The 21,263-nt window shown below is 39.2% G+C and overlaps 1 protein-coding gene across 3 annotated transcripts in view; it reads right to left on the bottom strand.

The window, feature by feature from the left end:
- Nucleotides 1-5,943: 5,943 nt before the first annotated feature.
- Nucleotides 5,944-21,263, bottom strand: part of LOC114653612 (leukocyte elastase inhibitor A-like) — a 76,217-nt gene continuing 60,897 nt past the window's right edge. For all 3 annotated transcript variants that reach the window (XM_051928854.1, XM_028804023.2, XM_028804021.2), the window contains exons 4-7: nucleotides 19,191-19,308; nucleotides 17,841-17,983; nucleotides 16,960-17,127; nucleotides 5,944-6,912 (exon numbers count right to left, since the gene is read on the bottom strand). In XM_051928854.1, the coding sequence (XP_051784814.1) occupies nucleotides 6,508-6,912; nucleotides 16,960-17,127; nucleotides 17,841-17,983; nucleotides 19,191-19,308 (834 nt within the window). In that variant the 3' untranslated portion in view covers nucleotides 5,944-6,507. The remainder of the gene's footprint in view (nucleotides 6,913-16,959; nucleotides 17,128-17,840; nucleotides 17,984-19,190; nucleotides 19,309-21,263) is intronic.

Here is a 21,263-nt window from a genome sequence, read left to right as displayed (position 1 = left end):
TACAGTAGTACACTTAGGATAAGCTATAGATATACACTATTAACTGTTCACTAGTGTTAAGGTGTTAAGAAAAGAAAAAAGGGGAAGATGTCATATATAGTAATTAAAAGGAACACAATGTATTCACCAAGTGTTTTACAGCAACTTCGAGGAAAGGAATTAAAGGATGGACTGAAGGTGGGGCAAGTATAAAAAGGGAAGAACATGTTGTTACCTGCTTTTGGTTCACAGTCAAGTGCATGTGTTGTAATGTGTTGCAGTCTGCTATTAAAAGGTAATTGAAGTTCATTGAAGTCTCCACGATCATTTCACAATATATATATACTGACACCACAGGGGCTGCATCTAATTTCGTTGTATTTGTTACAATGAAAATTAAGATATTCTGACTCTGATTCCGATTCTGAGAAGACTCGGCAGACGCGGTCTGGAGAAGAGGATAGTGTGAGAAAGAGCAGATCAAAGTCATGTGTTAAATATTAAACACTGTGCGAGGCAACTCTTATCCTGCAGATGACAACCGATGCTTTGCCATTGGTTTACTGTTTACCAGACGCGGCAGAGCAGATACGGAGCTGTCTTTGTGCCGCTGTCTTTATAGACGTGGCGAATCGCCGGCGGCCCCATTCAATAAAGTCTCCGGCGTTCAATAAAGTCTCCTTGACCTAAAGTCATAAACCTAATCATTGAAAATTACCACTGAACTGAGAAGAACTGACTTAAGGCGAAGACCTTAAAACAGAATAACTGGCGATTGTAAAATGGCTCAACGAGAATGTTGATGTGTGCATGAGTGTGCTCTGTATTGCCAGGGCAGGCACCAGCAGCTTTGTGATTCTGACATGGATTAAGCTGCTTTGAGAATACGTTGTGTTATACATACAGTATAAATCTATAAGCATTTCCTTAGCGAGGACGTGCTATAAATCAGCAACCCCACAGGGATCTCAGGCATAAAATTATTTTATATAGTACTGTGGTAACACGCAATGCAAACTTAACAATATTTTAAAATTCTGGGAACCTACATTGTTCATGCATTGTGAAATACTTTACCTAGAGTAACGGACATTAACATAAAGTTCTTAAAACATGAAGTCATACTTTAATGAGAATAATAGTTTCAGAGGAAGAGGTAAAAAAACAAGCCTAATTAGTTCCTTAGAATTCCCAAATTCAGAGTACTCATCCCACATTGCTTTGCTTGAGGGCTGCTCTTTTCAACGCAGTCTTTAAATATGAACAGCAAATCAGGTATAGCCTCCGTATCGTAAATTAATACGGCGTTCAGGCTCTTGTACTACGCAGCAATTACGTTTTTTAACTGTAGAAAGTTTACTGCTTCATCCCCCACATTCTTGTGTTACCTTACTTTAATAACTTTGCACAGCAACATCCCTGTCTGCTACATTGATGTGCCTTGTAGGCTTATACTCTCCCCTTCCGACGTATTTCTCCTATCTAAATCACGTTTTAGAATCGCCCATGAAAACTAATGTTCCGAAAGAAACATCTCAGAAAAGTTTCTGGCAACATCCGTGCGCTTGGCACTGCCATGGTAAGACGTCAGTCACCGGTGGCTTTGTGCCATACAGCCGGGCGTGGCCAGCGTACTCGGGCGTGAGAGACAACAGGAGAGAGCACAGGGCGGATCAGTCGAAAAGGAACGGGTGACAGTGGGTAATCATTAGATATAGATAGATAGATAGATAGATAGATAGATAGATAGATAGATAGATAGATAGATAGATAGATAGATAGATAGATAGATAGATAGATAGATAGATAGATAGATACTTAATTAATCCCTAGGGGAAATTCACATACTCCAGCAGTAGCATACTGATAAAGAAAATATTAAATTAAAGAGTGATAACAATGCAGGTATACAGACATACAATAACTTTGATAATGGTAACGTAGAGGTTGGATGGTGTTGAATGCACTAGAGAAGTCCATAAACATAATTCTTACAGCACCACTGCCTCTGTCCAAGTGAGAGAGGGATCGGTGTAGCATGTAGATGGTGGCATCCTCCGCTCCCACCTTCTCCTGGAATGCGAACTGCAGAGGGTCAAGGGCGTGGCAGACCTGTTGCCTTAGGTGGTGAAGCAGCAGCCGCTCCATGGTTTTCATCACATGCGATGTCAGAGCGACAGGCCTGAAGTCATTCAGCTCACTAGGACGTGATACCTTTGGGACTGGGGTGATGCAAGATGTTTTCCAAAGCCTCGGGACTCTCCCCTGTTCCAGGCTCAGGTTGAAGATGCGCAATAGAGGACTCCCCAGCTCCAACGCACAGGCTTTCAGCAGTCGTGGCGATATTCCATCTGGACCCGCTCCTTTGCTGGCACAAAGTCTCCTCAGCTCTCTGCTTACTTGGGCTGCTGTAATTGTGGGTTGGGGGAAACTCTGTCCTTTGCTGGTATCAGCAGAAGGATGGGTGGAGGGTGCAGTACTCTGAGGTGAGAGTGAGAGTGGGTTAGGGTGGTCAAACCTGTTAAAGAAGTTGTTCATCTGGTTTGCTCTCTCCACATCTCTCTCGATGGTGGCACCCCGCTTCGAGCTGCAGCCTGTGATGATCTTCATCCCATCCCACACTTCCTTCATGCTGTTATTCTGCAACTTCTGCTCCAGTTTTCTCCTGTAATTCCATACTCTAGTACGTTTTAAACTGTATACACAATGGTTTATTGTTCCTTACTTGTAGTTCACTTTTAAGAACTTTTGTTCTATGAGTAACGTTTAACAAATTGTGCAAATGAAACAGATGGATTCGACACAGTCAGTCATTGTCCAACCTGCTATATCCTAACACAGGGTCACGGCAGTCTGCTGGAGCCAATCCCAGACAACACAGGGCGCAAGGCAGAACAAACCCCGGGCAGGGTGGCAGCCTACCTCAGGGCACACACACACACGCCCACATAACAAGCACACACTAGGGACAACTTGGGATCGCCAATGCACATAACCTGCATGTCTCTGGACTGTGGGAGGAAACCTGAGCACCTGGAGAAATTCCACACAGACACGGGAAAACATGCAAACTCCACGCAAGGAGGACCCGGGAAGCGAACCCAGGTCTCCTTACTGCGAGACTGACTACATATTTGCTTGCAGTCTGCTGCTTATTCATATTATACAACGTGTTTATTGTTTATTAACTTCAGTCATTAAGATCGATCTGTTATTGGATAAAGTACATTTTCTATATTTTGGAATTGCAAAAGGGACAAATGAGTTATATTGGGCCACATTCATTTTCATAATTTCTGAGAGCAAGCTGGGCATGCTTTTAGTGACTTTACAATAAATTATAACACCATGGTGGCTGAAATTTCAGTGACTTTGCTGGGTCACACTGTCATGAATATTTTCTCCAATTTATTTAACTTCTACTTTTATAATGACAAACTTATGGTCTGTTGTACTTCTGTTTGGCATAGCTTCTCAATCTCTCTTTTGTCATGTATTTTTATTAGAGCTTGCCAAGCTGCTGATAACATCTATCTATCTATCTATCTATCTATCTATCTATCTATCTATCTATCTATCTATCTATCTATCTATCTATCTATCTATCTATATAGTTGGTGCTACTCCTTTTTTTATCTCATCTGGCCCACTTTTGACTCTTGATGCAGAAAAGGCCTTCGACCTGGTGAAATTGGGATTTCTGCAGCAGGTAATTCACTTAATGGGGTTTGTTACAAGTTTCACTTGTACAATTAAGACTTTATATTCGTCACTCATGGATGTGGTTCTTACAAATTTAAATATCTCTTGCCCCTTCCAAATCTTAAAGGTGCCAGGCAGGGATGACCCCCTTTTCCTCTTGCTCTTCAATCTTTCCTTTGCACCCTAATTAATAGCCTTAGTTAATCACCCCAATTTTGTTGTATGGCTCTCACTATAAAATATCTTTATATGCAGATGATATTCTACTCTTCCTGGATGATGCCCCTAGTGATCTCCCACACATTCCAAAACTATTTACATTCTGCTACTTTCTTTCAGGTAACAAAATCAACTGTTTTATTTCTAACTTTGGTTAGTAAAGACTATTCCTTTCTCCCATACATGCCCTTTATACAACTTCCCTTTACTACAAGACACCGTTAATCTTAATTATGAACACTCTATAATGTGACAAAGTCTCTGACTTCATGGTCATCTATGTCATCTTATCTTTCATATCTAGATTGGCTATTATTAAAATGAATATAGTTCTCCACCTCTGTTTTGTTAGTGCAATGCTTCCCCAAATCAAATACTTCCTGTGTAACAAAAAAGACATTATAAGGTGAAGTTGGAGTTTTGTGCTGGGTACTGAGATATACCATTGGTTTTTTACACTTTGTCCAGTCTGGCAATGGATGTCCCCCTTGCTTAAAACATCCTCATGGCTACTGCTAAAGTCAAACAGGGTATCTCAGACTTCTATTCTCCCTTTTTCTGGTGTTAAACCTACGACAATATATAGATCACAGCAAATAATCATTTACCATTGTGGCTTCTAAAGTGTGCAGCTCTTTTTCTAGAATATTACAATGTTCTAATCAAATCTATCAGCTGAAATGTTTCATATCCTTGGTATTGGTTGGTAATGAATTAAAAGTGCATCAGTCAAAGTACCATCAGTTGAATTTACTTTTATAAGGCTGTGCTTTAAAAATATATTTTAGATGATAACAGTGCCTTTCTACTAAAATACGTATTAGAAAATTTTAGTATCCTGGATGTGAAAATAAAAATGAAAAAGTGTTTGCAGTTTCCATTGACCCAGTTATGGTACTTGCATTTGTTTTATTTTTTGAATACACAGATAAGTTACACACCATGTCACAATGTCGAATAAGGAGTGCATGTTGTCATGCATTATGGAGATGTCTGGTAACAAGTCTAGCAATAAACATTATTGTCATAGAGAACATGTCAAATGGCCATGTAAATCTACAAAAAATTAGCAGTGCCTTCAAGAAAAACAAAGAACAAGATTGAGACGTGACTGCCATAAAGATATAATATATGAAGGGGTGCATTAAAATTTAGTAAATCTACGAAAGTGCAAAAATAGTAAGCAGAAATCGCAAAACCCTGTTCAGAACAATATTTGGTTCACAGGGAAGGATGAATGTATCCTCTTTATCAAAACTGAGTATATAGCTGGTATAAAATGACACCACAGTATAGCTATTGTTAAGAAGGCTCGCCAACACCTTTACTTCCTTAGACGTCCGATAAAACTTGCATTTCTCCATGTGTTCTCACTAACTTTTATGAATGTGCAGTTGAGTCCACCCTTAGTCCACCCTTAGTGGCTCCACAACACTCTGGCTTATGGCATGTGCACAGCTTAAGATTGTAAAGTGCTAAGGATTTCAGATGGTACAGATTATTATTGTTCAGGACACACATAACACACACTGCCTCAGAAAGGGAAATTGGATACTGTATATTAAAGACATCGGAAAGTTTGGACGTTTGCTTTTCTCAATCCTTATTTCTGACAAATGGAATAGAACCATTCAAATGTACAAATGTAATCTCAAAAACAGTTTCTATATACAGATTGTAAAGTTACCAGACAGTTATAATAACAAATGTTCTACATGTTGTTCAATGTGTATATTGTGTATACAGTAACTGTATATGTGCTGCTTTGTAAAGATAATAAAAACAAGCACAAAAGGAGACAAGAAGGTTTCTTTAGTATGATCTTTTACCCTTTGCAATTGACTATTTATGTATTTCATGTCATTTACAGTTGTGGATTACCTTAGTTTGGCTGACATGACCTTTCACAAAAACAGTCTTGAAAGGCATAATTTTAAACATAACATAAACATAATAGTTATGATATAAAAAATGTGCGGTGGGGGATTTGAGCAACAAAGTATCAGAAGCTTAGAACATCATAAACATAAAAAATAGAAATCATTTCCACCATAATGTAACTGATTTTATTTTTCATCAGTACAAACATGTCCACTAGTTAGTACATACTAATGATGACAAATGGCTTAAAGTCTGTAAAACTACATAGACAAGAATTTATATGCAATAGAAGAATTCCATTGTTTTAATGCAAGAAAACATATTTGCAATAAGTTGGACAGCTTTAGTTAAAAATTTAGAAATGTTTATATATCTTCGTTTTATGTAAAATGCAGTACAATAATTAGTCAATAATTTCACTTCTGTCTTTGTTTTGTTACCTTCTTTTCATAATATGCATTTATCATTATACAGCTATAGGAATGAATTTTAGCAGAATTTACCAAAAGGCACATTTGGAATTTCCAAAAGTCCATCAGTTTTTTTTCAGCATGCGTTATACACAGACAGACTCAACAAGATTAGGCAAATAGAAAATATTATATATAAAACCCTGTATAACTATAAATTATGTTTCTGGCACTTTAAAAAGTGGAATATTAATTATGCCAGAATTGCAGCACTGATAAAAAATGTAGACATTTAGAGAAAGGTGGACATAGTCGTTCAGGGAGAGCAAACTCTGCCAGAGAAAAGAATGGAATTAGACTTATTGTGCCTAATAAAGAATATGAATGGGTGATCAGCTTTAAACACTTGTGGGAAAACATAACACAAGACTTTTGCTATTAGACCAGTAGCTGCGGCTGCAACAGTGCCTTCTTCATTCACATCCACAAAAGCTTTGTGAATCACCTCTGACACGTATAAACCTTGAGAGCTGGATATTCCACTCAGGTCACATTTACTGGTGTGAAAGACATCCGTCATACCCATACTTGACAGATATTTTTTAAGATTGTAAGTTCCCTCCATCTTGAATCTTGGCAGATACAAATTCATTTTGGTGTAATGTAAATTCTCCTTACTGGTCCACTTCGTAAGGTTTTCATAAGTAAGTTGTTTTTCAATCTTGGAGAGAAAAAGCAAAAACACATTTGGCACAAGAACAGCTATAGTACACTTGAAAATTGTAATTTTAATTGCATGGTTTTAAGTTTGGAGACTTATTTTTTCCTGACCCCTTTCTACTCATGAAAAAATACATTATTAACTTGTCCTTATAATTCTTTGAAAAAGTTTTACATCACTGTCAATATTGCTCAAAACAGCAGGATAATGGTATCATGCATCTCTTCATTGCTAACCACTCAAAAATTGATGTAATAACTATTATGTCATTACACTAGTGTTACACTATTAATTATGCAACTGTATTATTAATGTAAAATGTTAAATTGTGTAATGAGATAAACCAATCTAAAGCTGTGATGCCTTCAATTGACAGCTTTTTATGGCCAGATGTTAGTTTCAAGTCTACAATGGGACTGACCTAGATAGATAGATAGATAGATAGATAGATAGATAGATAGATAGATAGATAGATAGATAGATAGATAGATAGATAGATAGATAGATAGATAGATAGATAGATAGATAGATAGATAGATAGATATTTTATTAATCCTAAGGGGAAATTCACCTACAGCATCTGGAAGCTCTACTGCATTTATTTATTTATTTTTCCTGGAAGATACAGCTCATATTGTATAACCAATTAAATCAGTGATCCAAGTTAAAGAAGTTAAAGAAAATAAAGCTGAAATCAAAACCAACATTGAAGAGCAGGTTAAGAAAAATACAAAAATCTAATTTTGTCTTGTAATAAACTTGAATCATTTGTTATATACTACAAATCCATGTACCCATTTTATGGACATGGTAAAGGGTTAGAGAACACCAGTCAGTGAGATAAAAACATAAATTTAATAAAAATGAAGATGTGAGAAGTGTAATGGAAATTGGCATTTAGGGAAAATAGAAAAGATGAATAACATAATGTTACAAAGAAATGATTAAAATGTACCGTGAACTGGTGGCAAAACCTTTTTGACTTGACTGTTTTGTTTCATCAAGATTAATTTTATATGCATTGATATATATATATAATATTTATATATATGTATATATAATATTTATATATATATATATATATATATATATATATATATATATATATATATATATATATATATATATTGTGGTTGATTGCCGGCTTCTTTCTCCGGCCCTCACCCCCAGGCCGCCAGGAGGAGCTCTCCCAGCAGCGTGGACATGCCCCGAGTTCCAGCAGGGCCTCATGGACTATGTAGTTTTTATACACAGCCCTGCTGGATACCTTGGGGGCCACCAGGCGTCACTGTAGGGGGGCTCGTAGGCTCGCATGTGCCCTATAACCCGGGAGTACGTCACGGTCACGTGACAGGAAGAAACGATGTGCTCCCGGGTTGAAGAAAAGGACTGTTTACCCTGACCCAGTAGGGAAAAGGAACTGTGGACTGTTGAATGGGAACACCTCCGGGTCAGGGTGTATAAAAGGACTCTGGGAAGCCCAGTACATGGAGCTGAGCTGGGAGGAAGGGTGGCGAAGTGTCTGGGAGTGTGGAGGATTATTGTATTGTGTATTGATTAATTATATGAGTATTGTGGAGTGGAGGGTGCTTGGTGCACATTATTATTATATAATAAATAATAATTGGACTTTTATCTGGTGTCTGACGTCTGATCCAAGGGTTCAAGGGGTCACGGAGACCTCAAGTTTTTACAATATATATATATATATATATATATATATATATATATATATATATATATATATATATATAAATGTGAAGGTAGTCTGTCTATGTTTCCTAGGGGTTTTCCCAGGGGCGTCTGTATCTTTTGGGGGTACGATTAGCTTCGCAGCTCGGAATCTAAATCATCTTCTGGATCGTATGGGAGGGGAACATTCTGGGCGATTTGAAAAAGGTATTCGGCTTCCAACTGTGCATCCATCTGTGCAACCACTCCTGGTACCACTTGTCACGCTTGGGTCACAGATTTGCACAGAGACACAGGAGGTTGTAGAAAGGAAAGGAACTTTATTCAAAACACTGCAAACAAACATTTGTCTCTTTTCAAACGTTTAAACATGCTCCTCCATGATAAGTCAGAGATGACAGTTTCCCGAGGAGGAGAGAATGTCTGAGAGAGATATAAGTAGAAGCAAGCCATCAGTTTAACAAACTGAAAGAAGCCCGTGCAGGCTTTTTGAGAAGGCGGAGCACCGCGCGAGAGGCACATTACGCAACAGAGCCAGCTAGAAGGGAAAGGAGAAATGTGAAGGTAGTCTGTCTATGTTTCCTAGGGGTTTTCCCAGGGGCGTCTGTACCTTTTGGGGGTACGATTAGCTTCGCAGCTCACAATATACGTATATATATATATACTGTATATATATATATATATATATATATATATATACTGTATATATATATATATATATATATATATATATATATATATATATATAGTCACGCACGCGCACATAGGGAACTGCATAAAAGACCCAATGAGCAGCGTAAAATATCGCACCAGGGGACAAAGGCGGGGTACTAACTCTCTTTCTTTTGTTTTCGCAGAAAGACAGAAACAACACAGCCGTAGTCTACACGGAATTCCCTCACTACGCGCTAGCACTTCTGCATTTTCCTCTGGTCCACCTTATGTGACGTCATTATTACCATACAGCACCTCGGTTCCTTCCCAGCATTCTACGCATCTATTTCCGGTCAAATCCCATAAATGTTCCCCCTCGTCATATGCACGCTGTCTGTTGTATGCTGATGCAAATATCACTGATCTTTAAAAAGTATTTTATAAAATCTGTACAGTATACAGGGCCGGAAAACCCCAAACCTTTTTGATCGTGTTGTCTGTGTATTACAGTGGTGTAGTCGGCAGGATACATTGTCCGGGAAGATGACTGAAGGACAAGACTTGAACACGGTATTGACGAGTATGGCAGTCCAAATCCAGGCGCTTCAGCGGGAGCAGGCAGCCACACAACGAGAGTTGGCGGAGACCAAGACAAGACTTCCCGCAGCAGAAGCGGTAAAACCGGAGCCCGTGCGCCCTCCCCCTCCTCCGATCGTGCCCCTATCAGAAGAGTCCTACCTCTCGATTTTCGAGAGGAATGTACCCGGAATCAGTGGGCGCGGGCAGAGTGGGCATCCATACTGGCACCATACCTGAAGGGTATTGCGCAGAGGGCTTATCACGACCACCCGGTCGAGGAAGCCACCGATTATGACCTCTTGAGGGCAGAAATATTAAGCCACTACGGCATCACGTCGGACCAGCAGGCGAGCGAATGGAGACAATGGTGATTTAACCCCGAGCTCCCTGCTAGGGCTCAGGCCTTCGAGTTCTGGAGCAAAATGGGCCGCTGGCTAAGACCAGATATAAACCAGGCTCAGCAGGTTGTGGAGCAGATGTCCTGCGAGGGGCTGGTAAATGCAATGCCAGATTATCTTGCTCAGCAGGTCCGACGACAACCTTTTAAGGACATGAAAAGCCTTCTGGAAGTCTTAGAGCGCCAACTGGCAGTGAACCAAGACAGGGGGTCGGAGAGGTCCACTCACGGGACCCCACAGAGGTGCGTCACTACTCTGGAGCCCTCACGTCGCTCTGCGGAAGCTCCGGTTAAACCTAAGGAGAAAACCCCGACGCTGCCCCGCTGTTTCAAGTGCGGGGTGGTCAGACACATTCTAAGTGCCTGTCCCCAGAACATGGAAATGATGGACTGCAGCTGGGCCAAAGGAGAGAGGTATTGTGCTCTGTCTAATTCCCTGGCGGTACCAAATATGGGAGTGGTATTGGTTAATGGGCATTCAGTGGTGGCTTTGTTCGATTCCAGGAGTAACATAACCATTGTTGCTCACCGTTTTGTACTACCACGACAGTGGGTAAACCAGCGTGTGAATGTAACTTGTGTACATGGAAAGACCAAGTCATATAGGTCCGCTAACTGTTATGTAACATGGAATGGCAAGCCGAGACGGTTACTGGTTGCGGTGTTGCCCGAAGCGCCCTATCCCGTTATTTTAGGACAAGACTGGTCTGAAAATAAAAGTGGTAAGAAAAGTACCGACTCCTCTTGCCAAATTGGATCTGATTATGGACGGACAAGGCACTATTCCCGCGGTTCCCATGCCGTGCAGCTCGGCGACTATTGATGACGAAGGGGACCAGGGGGAAGACTTTTTAGTAACGGACCTTGACCCGGAAGTTCAGTCAAATGAGGATCCAGGTCGGTCAGACAATAACCCCCCCGGCACCCCCAGTCACACCTCGCTGATTTAACACGATGTTGTTACCGACCCGGGGTTGGTGGTTCGGGAACTGCCCTATCACCTCCCGGAAGCAAAACGAGCAGAGGTGGAGCTGGTAATTCAGCGGATGATGGATATGGACATCATAGAAGAAAGTCACAGCCCCTGGTCCAGTCCAATCATCCTTGTTTCTAAGCCTGATGGCTTGTGGAGGTTCTGTAACGACTTTAGACGTCTTAATCAGGTCTTCAAGTTTGATGCCAACCCTATGCCCCGGGTGGACGAGCTCATCGAGCTCTTGGGTACGGCTCATTACCTGAATACCCTTGACATGACGAACTGGCAGATTCCCTTAATGGCATCTGCCAAAAAGAAAACAGCCTTCAGCACCCCTAGTGGGCATTGGCAATATAAGGTCCTCCCATTTGGGCTGCATGGGGCACCAGCAACCTTCCAACGTCTGGTAGATAGTGTACTAAAGCCCCATCAGTCCTATTGTGCCGCCTACCTGGATGACGTGGTCATCTATTCTGGCACCTGGGAGGAGCATATATTGCGGGTTTACGCCATCTTCCTAACGCTAGCGAAGGACGGTCTCCGCATTAATCCGCCAAAATATTTTTTTTGGCTTTAACGAGACCATATATTTAGGCTACCTGGTGGGGGGAGGAATGGTGAGACCACAATGCTCAAAAATTAAACACATCCTTGAATGGCTCCGTCCGAGTACCAAGAGACTGGTGCAAGCTTTCTTGGGGTTATCAAGTTACTACCGCCGGTTTGTACCTCATTTCTCCAAGAGAGCCGCACCCTTGACAAGTTTAACAAAGAAGAGGGATCCATTATACGTGGTATGGGATGAATCAGCAGAACAAGCATCCAGTGACCTAAAGATGGCCCTGACAATGGCACCAATATTGAGAACCCCTGACTTTTCTCTCCCTTTTATCCTCTAGACAGATGCTTCGGACACAGGTCTAGGCGCCGTGCTGAGCCAAAGCATTGACAGTGTCGAACAATACCTAAGCCGGAAACTGTTGGATCGGGAGACAAGGTATGCAGCGGTGGAACGGGAAGCTTAGGCTATCAAGTGGGTGGTAACACATCTGAGGTACTACCTGTTGGGCCGTGAGTTTATTCTGGTGACAGATCATGCCACCCTCCAGTGGATGGCTGTTCACAAGGAGTCGAACCCACGGGTTACCAGGTGGTTCTTGGATCTTCAGCCTTACAAGTTTTCCGTCACTTATCGCCGGGGTAATCTACAGGCCAAACGCTGATGCTCTCTGTCGGGTTTACGAACTCTCGGTTTGGGCCGCCCGACCCGATGGGTCTGGGCTGAGGGGGGGGGGTCATGTCACGCATGTGCGCATAGGGTACCATGTAAAGACCCAATGAGCAGCATAAAATATCGCGCCAGGGGACAAAGGCGGGTTTCTAACCTCTCTTTCTTTTGATTTCGCAGAAAGACAGAAACAACACCGCCGTAGTCTACATGAAATTCCCTTTCTACGCGCTACCACTTCCGCATTTTTCCTTGGTCCACCTTAAATGACGTCATGATTACCATACAGCACCTCGGTTCCTTCCCAGCATTCTACGCATCTATTTCTGGTCCCATCCCATAAATGTTCCTCCTCGTCATATGCACGCTGTCTGTTGTATGCTGATGCAAATATCACTGACCTTAAAAAAGTATTTTACAAAATCTGTACAGTATACAGGGCCGGAAAACCCCAAACCTTTTTGATCGTGTTGTCTGTTTATTACTATATATATATATATATATTATATATATATATATACTATAGGGTGGCATGGTGGCGCAGTGGGTAGTGATTCTGCCTGGCAGTTGGGAGACCTGGGGACCTGAGTTCGCTTCCCGGGTCCTCCCTGCGTGGAGTTTGCATGTTCTCCCTGTGTCTGTGTGGGTTTCCTCCGGGTGCTCCGGTTTCCTCCCACAGTCCAAAGACATGCTGGTTGGGTGGATTGGCAATTCTAACTTGGCCCTAGTGTATGCTTGGTGTGTGGGTGTGTTTGTGTGCGTCTTGCGGTGGGTTGGCACCCTGCCCAGGATTGGTTCCTGCCTTGTGCCCTATGTTAGCTGGGATTAGCTCCAGCAGACCCAGTGACCCTGTGTTCAGATTCAGCGGGTTGGAGAATGGATAGATGGATATATACTATACGAGGGACGTTCATAGTCATAGGCAATTTTCCCAGTGTCATACCAACTTTTTTATTCACAATTACTCTTCCTCCCACCTTCACCGTTCAAAATATAAAAGTGCGGAAACCTTTTGAACCTCCCTCATGTGTGTATATATTTATTGTGAAGGAATGAGTCTCAACACAACGAAAAAGGTTTGGGGCAGCCACCCATATATTGTTCCTGGCTGCAAAAGACTTAGATTGAACACAATGATGTTACTAGTTTGAGTTCGCAGAATGAACTGAATTAGTTTGTCAAGACAGAGATTTTATAGTCTGTAAACTGGAAGTGATGTCAGTCTGGGTACTGGGACTGGAAGTGACATCAGATCAGGCAGGTTTTCCCATATCTGGTCTGCAGAAATAAGAGAAACAGGTTTAGAGCACCCCGCCACCCCCTGGCCCGGCCTGTAATCACCTCCACTTGGTCCACTCAGCTCAACCCTAGTCGCACGTGTGTGACAATATATATATATATATATATATATATATATATATATATATATATATATATATATATATATATATATATATATATATATATATATACTGGAACACAGCCCGGACACAGACAGGTAGAAATCGTTTAAGCACCACAACACGTTTATTTACAATATTTACAAAGGTGAAACACACACAAACCCCAGTGCCACAGCACCAATTACCCCAAAGTCCGGGCCCTTCACAATGCCTCTCTTTCTTCAGGCTGCCTCCACTCCTTTCTACCAAGACTTCGTCTTCTACACTCCCGACTCCAGTCATTGAATGGAGGGAGGTGGCCCATTTCATACACACCCGGACGTGCTCCAGGTACCTCCCGATTAGCTTCCGCCGGCACTCCCCAGTGTGGATGAAGTACCGGCTGCACACCCGGAAGCACTCTGGTTGTCCCTGGTCTTCTTCCCCCCAGCATTTCCGGGTGTGGCGGAAGTGCTGAGGGCCAGGGCTCCTCAGGCATTGGGGCGCCCCCTGGCGGTGACCACGGTCCCCTATAGGGTTAAGTTTCTAAGCTCTGTTCCTGTGGTCCGCAAAGCCACCAGGGCAGTCACCCTACCCCCAGCCACTCACCACATTACTTTATATTTATATAAATATAAATACAACATTTTTCATGTGTCCTGTAATTTTCTCAGCAATCTAAGTAAATATGAAGCTAAACTGTCTACAGGTAACCTCTGAATGTGTAATTTTTCTAATTGGTGTAGTTAAATAAACAAGTGTAGCATGGGACACAAATTTCACTACCTTGCACCTCTCTAGATTTTCTTTGTCAAATCACATATGGTACAGCACAATTTATTGATTCTTGACACTTCTCCGCAGTAGAGATGTTGTTACAGTATCTGCAAGTTCAGAATTGCATTTCGAGACAGACTTCTAATTACCAAGTGGGTATTCACTTTGTACCACGAACAGTGTTTTTCTTAGTGTCAAATAGTATATGAGAGTGTTAAGCATTAATTAAGCTGCAAAGCAAGATATTTTCAGTTCTAAAGATCTACGGAAGAACAAAAGAAAATAGATTAAGCTGAACAACAAGTGCAACATTCTTTAATGTAACAATTGAATAACCAAAACTCTTCAGAATGTTTCAGTTTGGATATAGAAGCTGAGACTCCAAAATGAACATCTAGAAGTAATGGATTGTGTGATGGATGGCTGGCGAGACTTTCCGGCCCTCACCCCCAGGCCACCAGGAGGAGCTCTCCCGACAGCATGGACGTGCCCCGAATTCCAGCAGGGCCTCATGGACGTTGTAGTTTTTATACACAGCCCTGCCGGATACCTTGGGACACCACCAGGAGTCGCTGTAGGGAGGCTCATGGACTCTTATGTGCCCTATAACCTGGAAGTACGTCCTGGTCACATGAACAGGAGAAATGATGTACTTCCAGGTTGAAGAAAAGGACTTTTACCCTGACCCAGAAGTAATAAGGACTTGTGGACTGTTGGGCAGGAACACCTCCGGGTCAGGGGGTATAAAAGGACTCTGGGAAAGCCCAGACACTGAGCTGAGCTGGGAGGTAGGGTGGCAAAGTGTCTGGGAGAGGAGGAGTGATTATTGTATTGAGAATATTGGTTATTGTATGAGTAGTGTGGAGTGGAGGGTGCTTTGTGCACATAATTATCATAAAAATAAAGAGTCTTGTACTTTTACCTGGTGTTTGGCGTGGTACCTGAGGGTGAAAGAGGTCGATAAAAGCCTCTACTGCTACAATTGTTAATTTGACTCTTTTTGCAAACAGTATTTAAATTAGAAATAAAAATAGCAGTTATCAATGTATTTTGACGAAAACATCAGTCACAATGTTTTAAAATCAGAATGATGTCATATTAACATCTAACTACCATCCAGCTCTTAGACATTTTCTTCCAAAACAAGAGAACCACAACCAGCTTTGGAATGTATTCATGTATATGTACCTGAATCCAAGAATAATGAATCTTCTTATTCTGATAATGTGCATCCTTACTATGCACTATAGCTTGTTTTATGAGGTTACATCAGCATTAAAGGCTATACACGAGGGGTGTTCAAAAAGTTTCCACACTTTTATATTTTTGTTGGAAACAGTGAAGACGGGAGGAGTGGTAATTGGGCATTAAAACGTTGGTATGATGTTGGGAAAATTGCATTGCAATCAAGGGTGACTATGTAGAAAAGTGATGCACCTGAATTAGAACAATAACTACTAATACAACAGTGATTTACCTAACTAAGTTAAAGAAACCATTTATCAGAAAATAAGTGATGTCATTTCTCTAGTAGTGTAGGAAATTGGAGCATGTGGCAGGAGGAAATTACATTTCCATCAACAATAAACTTCTGTTTGTTCCCATCCCATGGACAGTCAACCAGTGTTATAGCTTCTTAGATCACTGGAAGTAATTTAATATCTTCATAGGCGTGTTTGGTCTTACATTAATTGTAATATTATGGTGAATCTTAGTTATTTTCAGAAAAGCATGTTTTTGTTGCAGTATTTCCTTAAATTTTTTTCTGTAATTAGGCATTTTGATGAGGCTATCCCAGGTACACTTTCTCAGGGTAAAACTGTGTCATTTGCCCACAGGAGGAAATTTACTTTTACATTTAAACTAAAGTTTTACAGACAATAGTAAGTCAAGCTAACTCAAATATTACAGTAACTTATAACTAATTTATATCATATAAAATTGGTCTTTTAGACCAAAAGCAATAAATGACTGTCAGATTAATGGTCCATGCTCCTATTCCGTCACTGGTTAGGAGACATGAGTCTGTAGTGAAACTTGTGAGTAAGAACTTAACATTTGTCTAAACTCATGAGCAGGTAAAAACACCTACAGTAGATTATTTTAGAATTCTGTGATTGACAGGTTTTACTGTATGAATGTCTCCTTAGGGGAATATTATGGATAGGCACATCAGATACCATTTCTCAACATTTTTATGCATAGCTTTTGTAGTGTGAATAAAACAAACTATACCAATTATTTCTAAAAAATTCAAAATATACAGTAGATACATACAGTAAATCACATATATGATGTCCACACTAGCACAAAGATTGAACCTGCATAATAAAGTATGAAGTAGTGCATAATGCATTCTCACCTCTTCAAGTCCAGTGGATTCATCTTCAATATCTTTGGGCAGCAGGACAAACATGCTCAAATCTCCACCCTGATATGGCAACTCAATAATTTGAGCATTTACATCAGGCAATAAAGCATAGTTAAATTTTGCACTCTTATACATCATCATCACTGTCTTAGTGTCTTTCTGGGAAAAAAATCACAATGAATATTAAACTTGTTAGTAAAGGTATATGTAGTGATGAGAAAGTATAGCCTTTAAATATTCAGAAGAAATATGATAAAATATTTTAAAGACCTTAATGACTATCAGTAGTGTAAAAACTTCTTCATTATAAGATCATCCATTCAAAATAGAGGATTTAAATGTATTCTCCAGGTGATTCAGTTATTTCTCATTATTCCTAATGATAAGTGTCACAATATAATTTCAATTATTACTATGCTCTCTTTCCAGGCTTAAAGAAAAGCTGATGGGATATGACTATTTAAATTATATTTGGGAGCTCATGGCTGTTGTTAAAGCCACTAGATTGAGAGTATACACTGTATAGTACACCGTTATGTTAACAACAGTCCATGTATACAGTATGTAAACACTTAAAAGACTTGTAATATTCTCCACAGAGGATGATATAATCCCACAACTACAAAAACACCACATTTCTCACACCAGACAACTATTTCAGTATATTTTATCAATATGCTACTCCAATGGTCTTCTTAACTGTCTCTGAACCTTCAGGACCATATGTTACCTTAAAAAAATTAAAACTATATAATAGGTATTAAATAGCCTGGCACTGTTGGCAAGAGTTTAGTAATTTTGTCTCAAATTCCAATCCCCACTGTATTATCAGGAAAGTCATTAAATTTAACTTAAAAATGTTGTTGCTTTACCTTGTTGAGTCTGAATTGTGCTTCTTTAGTGTTATGAATTCTGAACTTTTTTTGCCAGTCCCCCATAAAGTAAATTGCACTCACAAGAAAAAGTTTTGTCATTGGGTCTACAGCTCCTTCAGAGAGCATGTTTACAATCTTTCCTGCATGAAATTAACACGTATTGATTATTACAAAAGGTGTATTAAACAGAAGATTTTAAATAGGAGAGATAATTAATTTTATTGCTTCTTCAAGAAAATATCTATTCCTCTATCCAAGCAAAAATGAGTTTATAATATTTACAGTAAAATAATTTATAAGATTCACAGCTGCTTGCTAGCAGTATTGTCAAACCACCAATTAAGTCTCGTCTTGTTAACAAAGTCTATTGATTTGAATTCAATGACATTTTCCCCCAATAAAAATATATGCATTTGGTTTCAGTTCTATCAGGGTTAAAGAAAAACTGGCAAACTCCGAACTTCAGATTAATGTGTAGTCTCCATTGTACAGTACAAGTGTTTGTCATTGATGTTGAACTCAAAGCTAAACTAGCTTAGAAGGATCCAGAGGCCTAGAGAGGCAGATAGCTAGCACTCTGTTAGTAAAAAAATAACTCCTAGTCTCTTTCACATCTGCACAACTTTGGGAACTGCCAGGTTAACCATCCATATTAGAGTGACAGATGGTTTCTTATGTCATGGGTAAAAGTCAGCAATACAGAAAGTGCAGGTACTGGAGTCAACATACAGACAATACACTATTAAGCCAAAAGGGATGAGTGTTAAATGCACATATCTTCCACAATATACCTGAAGTGCAAAGACACACTTAGGACATAAACAAAACCAAGGAAAGTGTTGCCCAGGCTCTGTTTTTCCCCATTGCTCCTTTGATGCAGTACAATACTACATCTCTTTACTAGTATAAGCTTGAGGATTTCCTTTCCATTTTCCTTTTCTTGAATGGAGAGAAGCTTAACAAAAAAAAAGGAATATACACTGCGTGCCATCCATAAAGTGTCTTATAATTAGTTCATTCATACCAACAGCAATTCTAAAGCTTTGTTAACATATATATTGACCAATGAAACTTTTGAGAATTATACTAATATAGATACTAACTTATGATGGAGTTTCCCAAGAAAAGTGCTTACTTTAAATGCAATTGTTTGATCAGTTTAAAACACAAGCTCAAGTACCGATTAACAGGACGTAGTCATTTTGTTTATTTTTAAAAATCTGAAAAGTTCAATGTATAGTTGTCAGTACAATAATGTACATTGTTATATTACAATATATAGTGAAACCAATTGCTAGATTTTAGACAGAGAGTTACATATTGAGAGAGAGAGAGAAAATACTATACCTTCTGTCTTTTTCTCCACCCAAGCATTAATGTTTTGCCTTGCTGATTCTGAAGAAGTGATGAAGTCCACACCTTCAAGTTCAGCTTGGTACAACTTCCTAGTTTCATCAAGGAAGTTCTGCATAAAAGGGTTGGTATTTCAATGAGTTATGTGATATATCCATTTTTGAATTGGTAACATAGTCTATGTTTGATTGGAAATTTAATAGACAAAATCTCAGATGACTTGCTGTACTAAGTGACATATTTCTCCTATTAAATATCGCTTTACTGATATTTATATTTGTATGAAGCAACCCCCCATTTCTTCCTTCTTGGCCACTCTCTCTGAATAGGTAGTTTATAAAAATTTGTATAGCTGCTAAATCATTAGTAATAACGAGAAACTGTGAAATATAAAAATGTTCAAAGTAGTATAATTATCAACCGAAATAATGACAATCATGAGTCTTTTCACAAACAATTAAGGCTGTGAGAAATCTTAAGTAATGCTAGTTATATAATACTGGTAGACTTAATGACTGACCAATGCAGGTGAAAAAGAAACAGAAATAATTCAAAACATCAAATGATGACAAAAAGTCAAAGGCAACAAAAGATGTTTTGTATTCTGTGAGGAGCACACTGAGAGAGCTGGCAAGAACAGATTTTGTGTTTTTAAATAAAAGATACACACTGCATTAGATGGAGTGGATTTGAAAATATCTAGATGGATGGATAATGTAGTATGTGATATGGTCAATAGAGAATTTGAAGAGTCATAAAAACAAAATTGAAACTACAGAGGTATCATTGGAAATATATATATATATATATATATATATATATATATATATATATATATATATATTTCAGTATTGTTGTCTTTGCATTAATGGGTTTGGACATTAATTATTATAGTAAAAATATTATATTCCGTTTTCAACTTATATTCTGTTTTCAATTTTTACTTTGCATTGAGAGCTTTTACTACTTAACTGTACACCAATGTATTCACTATCTGGAAGTTATTCTGTTATATTTGCATCCAAAGTTCACTATCTATATTAAACCCCCCTATTCTGAATCTGTCTAATTTGAGCCTTCTGAGCTGTACCATTCTCATCTTCCTGTTCTTTCAATCTGATGCCATTCATTTGACTTCCTCAGTACAAAAATACTTTAAAAATTGATGAAGATATTAAAAGGATGCAATGTCAAACTGAAAATGTAAAAAATAAATAAAGGTGTAAGAAAAAAATACTGGGAAGAGAGTAACAAAAAGAGGAAATGCAATAAAGAGATAAGATTTACAATAAATAGATATTACATAAAACTGTAGAAAAGCAAGGCAAGAAGATATGGTACAAAATATGCATAAGAGACTTTAGAAGCAGAACAGTGCCAGATATTGTGTTAAGTTTAAATGTAACAGAGTTAAAAGAAGAAGAGTTAAGATACTGTATGCAAGAAAGGGAAAGCTCACAAATTTACAGCATGCAAGCTTTAAATTGTTTTGTTTTTAGAGGAAAAAATAAAGAACCTTTTTATGAGTAAGCAGAAACATTAAGCATAGATAAAAAAAGTAGTTTTTGAATACATATAAAAAATGTAAAAAAAAGGCTAATAAAAATGAAATGCTAGGAATGCAAAATACTATTACAGACAATTATAAATAAAACCATGATATCACCCAAGAATAAATTATGTAAAGACTACTATTTAGAAATGGAGATGGCAAATTATGTAATATGATAGGCAATAGAATTCGGAAGTACTTCCTAGACATAGTCCAGTGTCACAGGCTTAGGAATACTGCAAACCTCAGTCTGGGGAAGCAAACTATGATTACACCACAGACCAACCATTTGTACTCTTCCATTACAGCAGAGGGGACTTTAACCTGAAGGAATGCTGCTGAGCCCGCTTCCAACCTTTGAAAAAACTCTAAAAACCTGTCACCCAACTTTCATTGAAATTCATCCCCCAAATTGTGTCTTGTAGTTATGGGTATATAGGGTTATTACTGTCACATGTACAGAGTACAGTGAAATTAGTGAGTCTACATGTTGTCTTCACATGCACTTTTCCACC

This window comes from Erpetoichthys calabaricus, chromosome 6, assembly GCF_900747795.2.
Source record: "Erpetoichthys calabaricus chromosome 6, fErpCal1.3, whole genome shotgun sequence".
Taxonomy (NCBI): domain Eukaryota; kingdom Metazoa; phylum Chordata; class Cladistia; order Polypteriformes; family Polypteridae; genus Erpetoichthys; species Erpetoichthys calabaricus.
The sequence above is the reverse complement of the archived record's forward strand: the minus strand, read 5'-3'. Positions and strand labels throughout refer to the sequence as shown.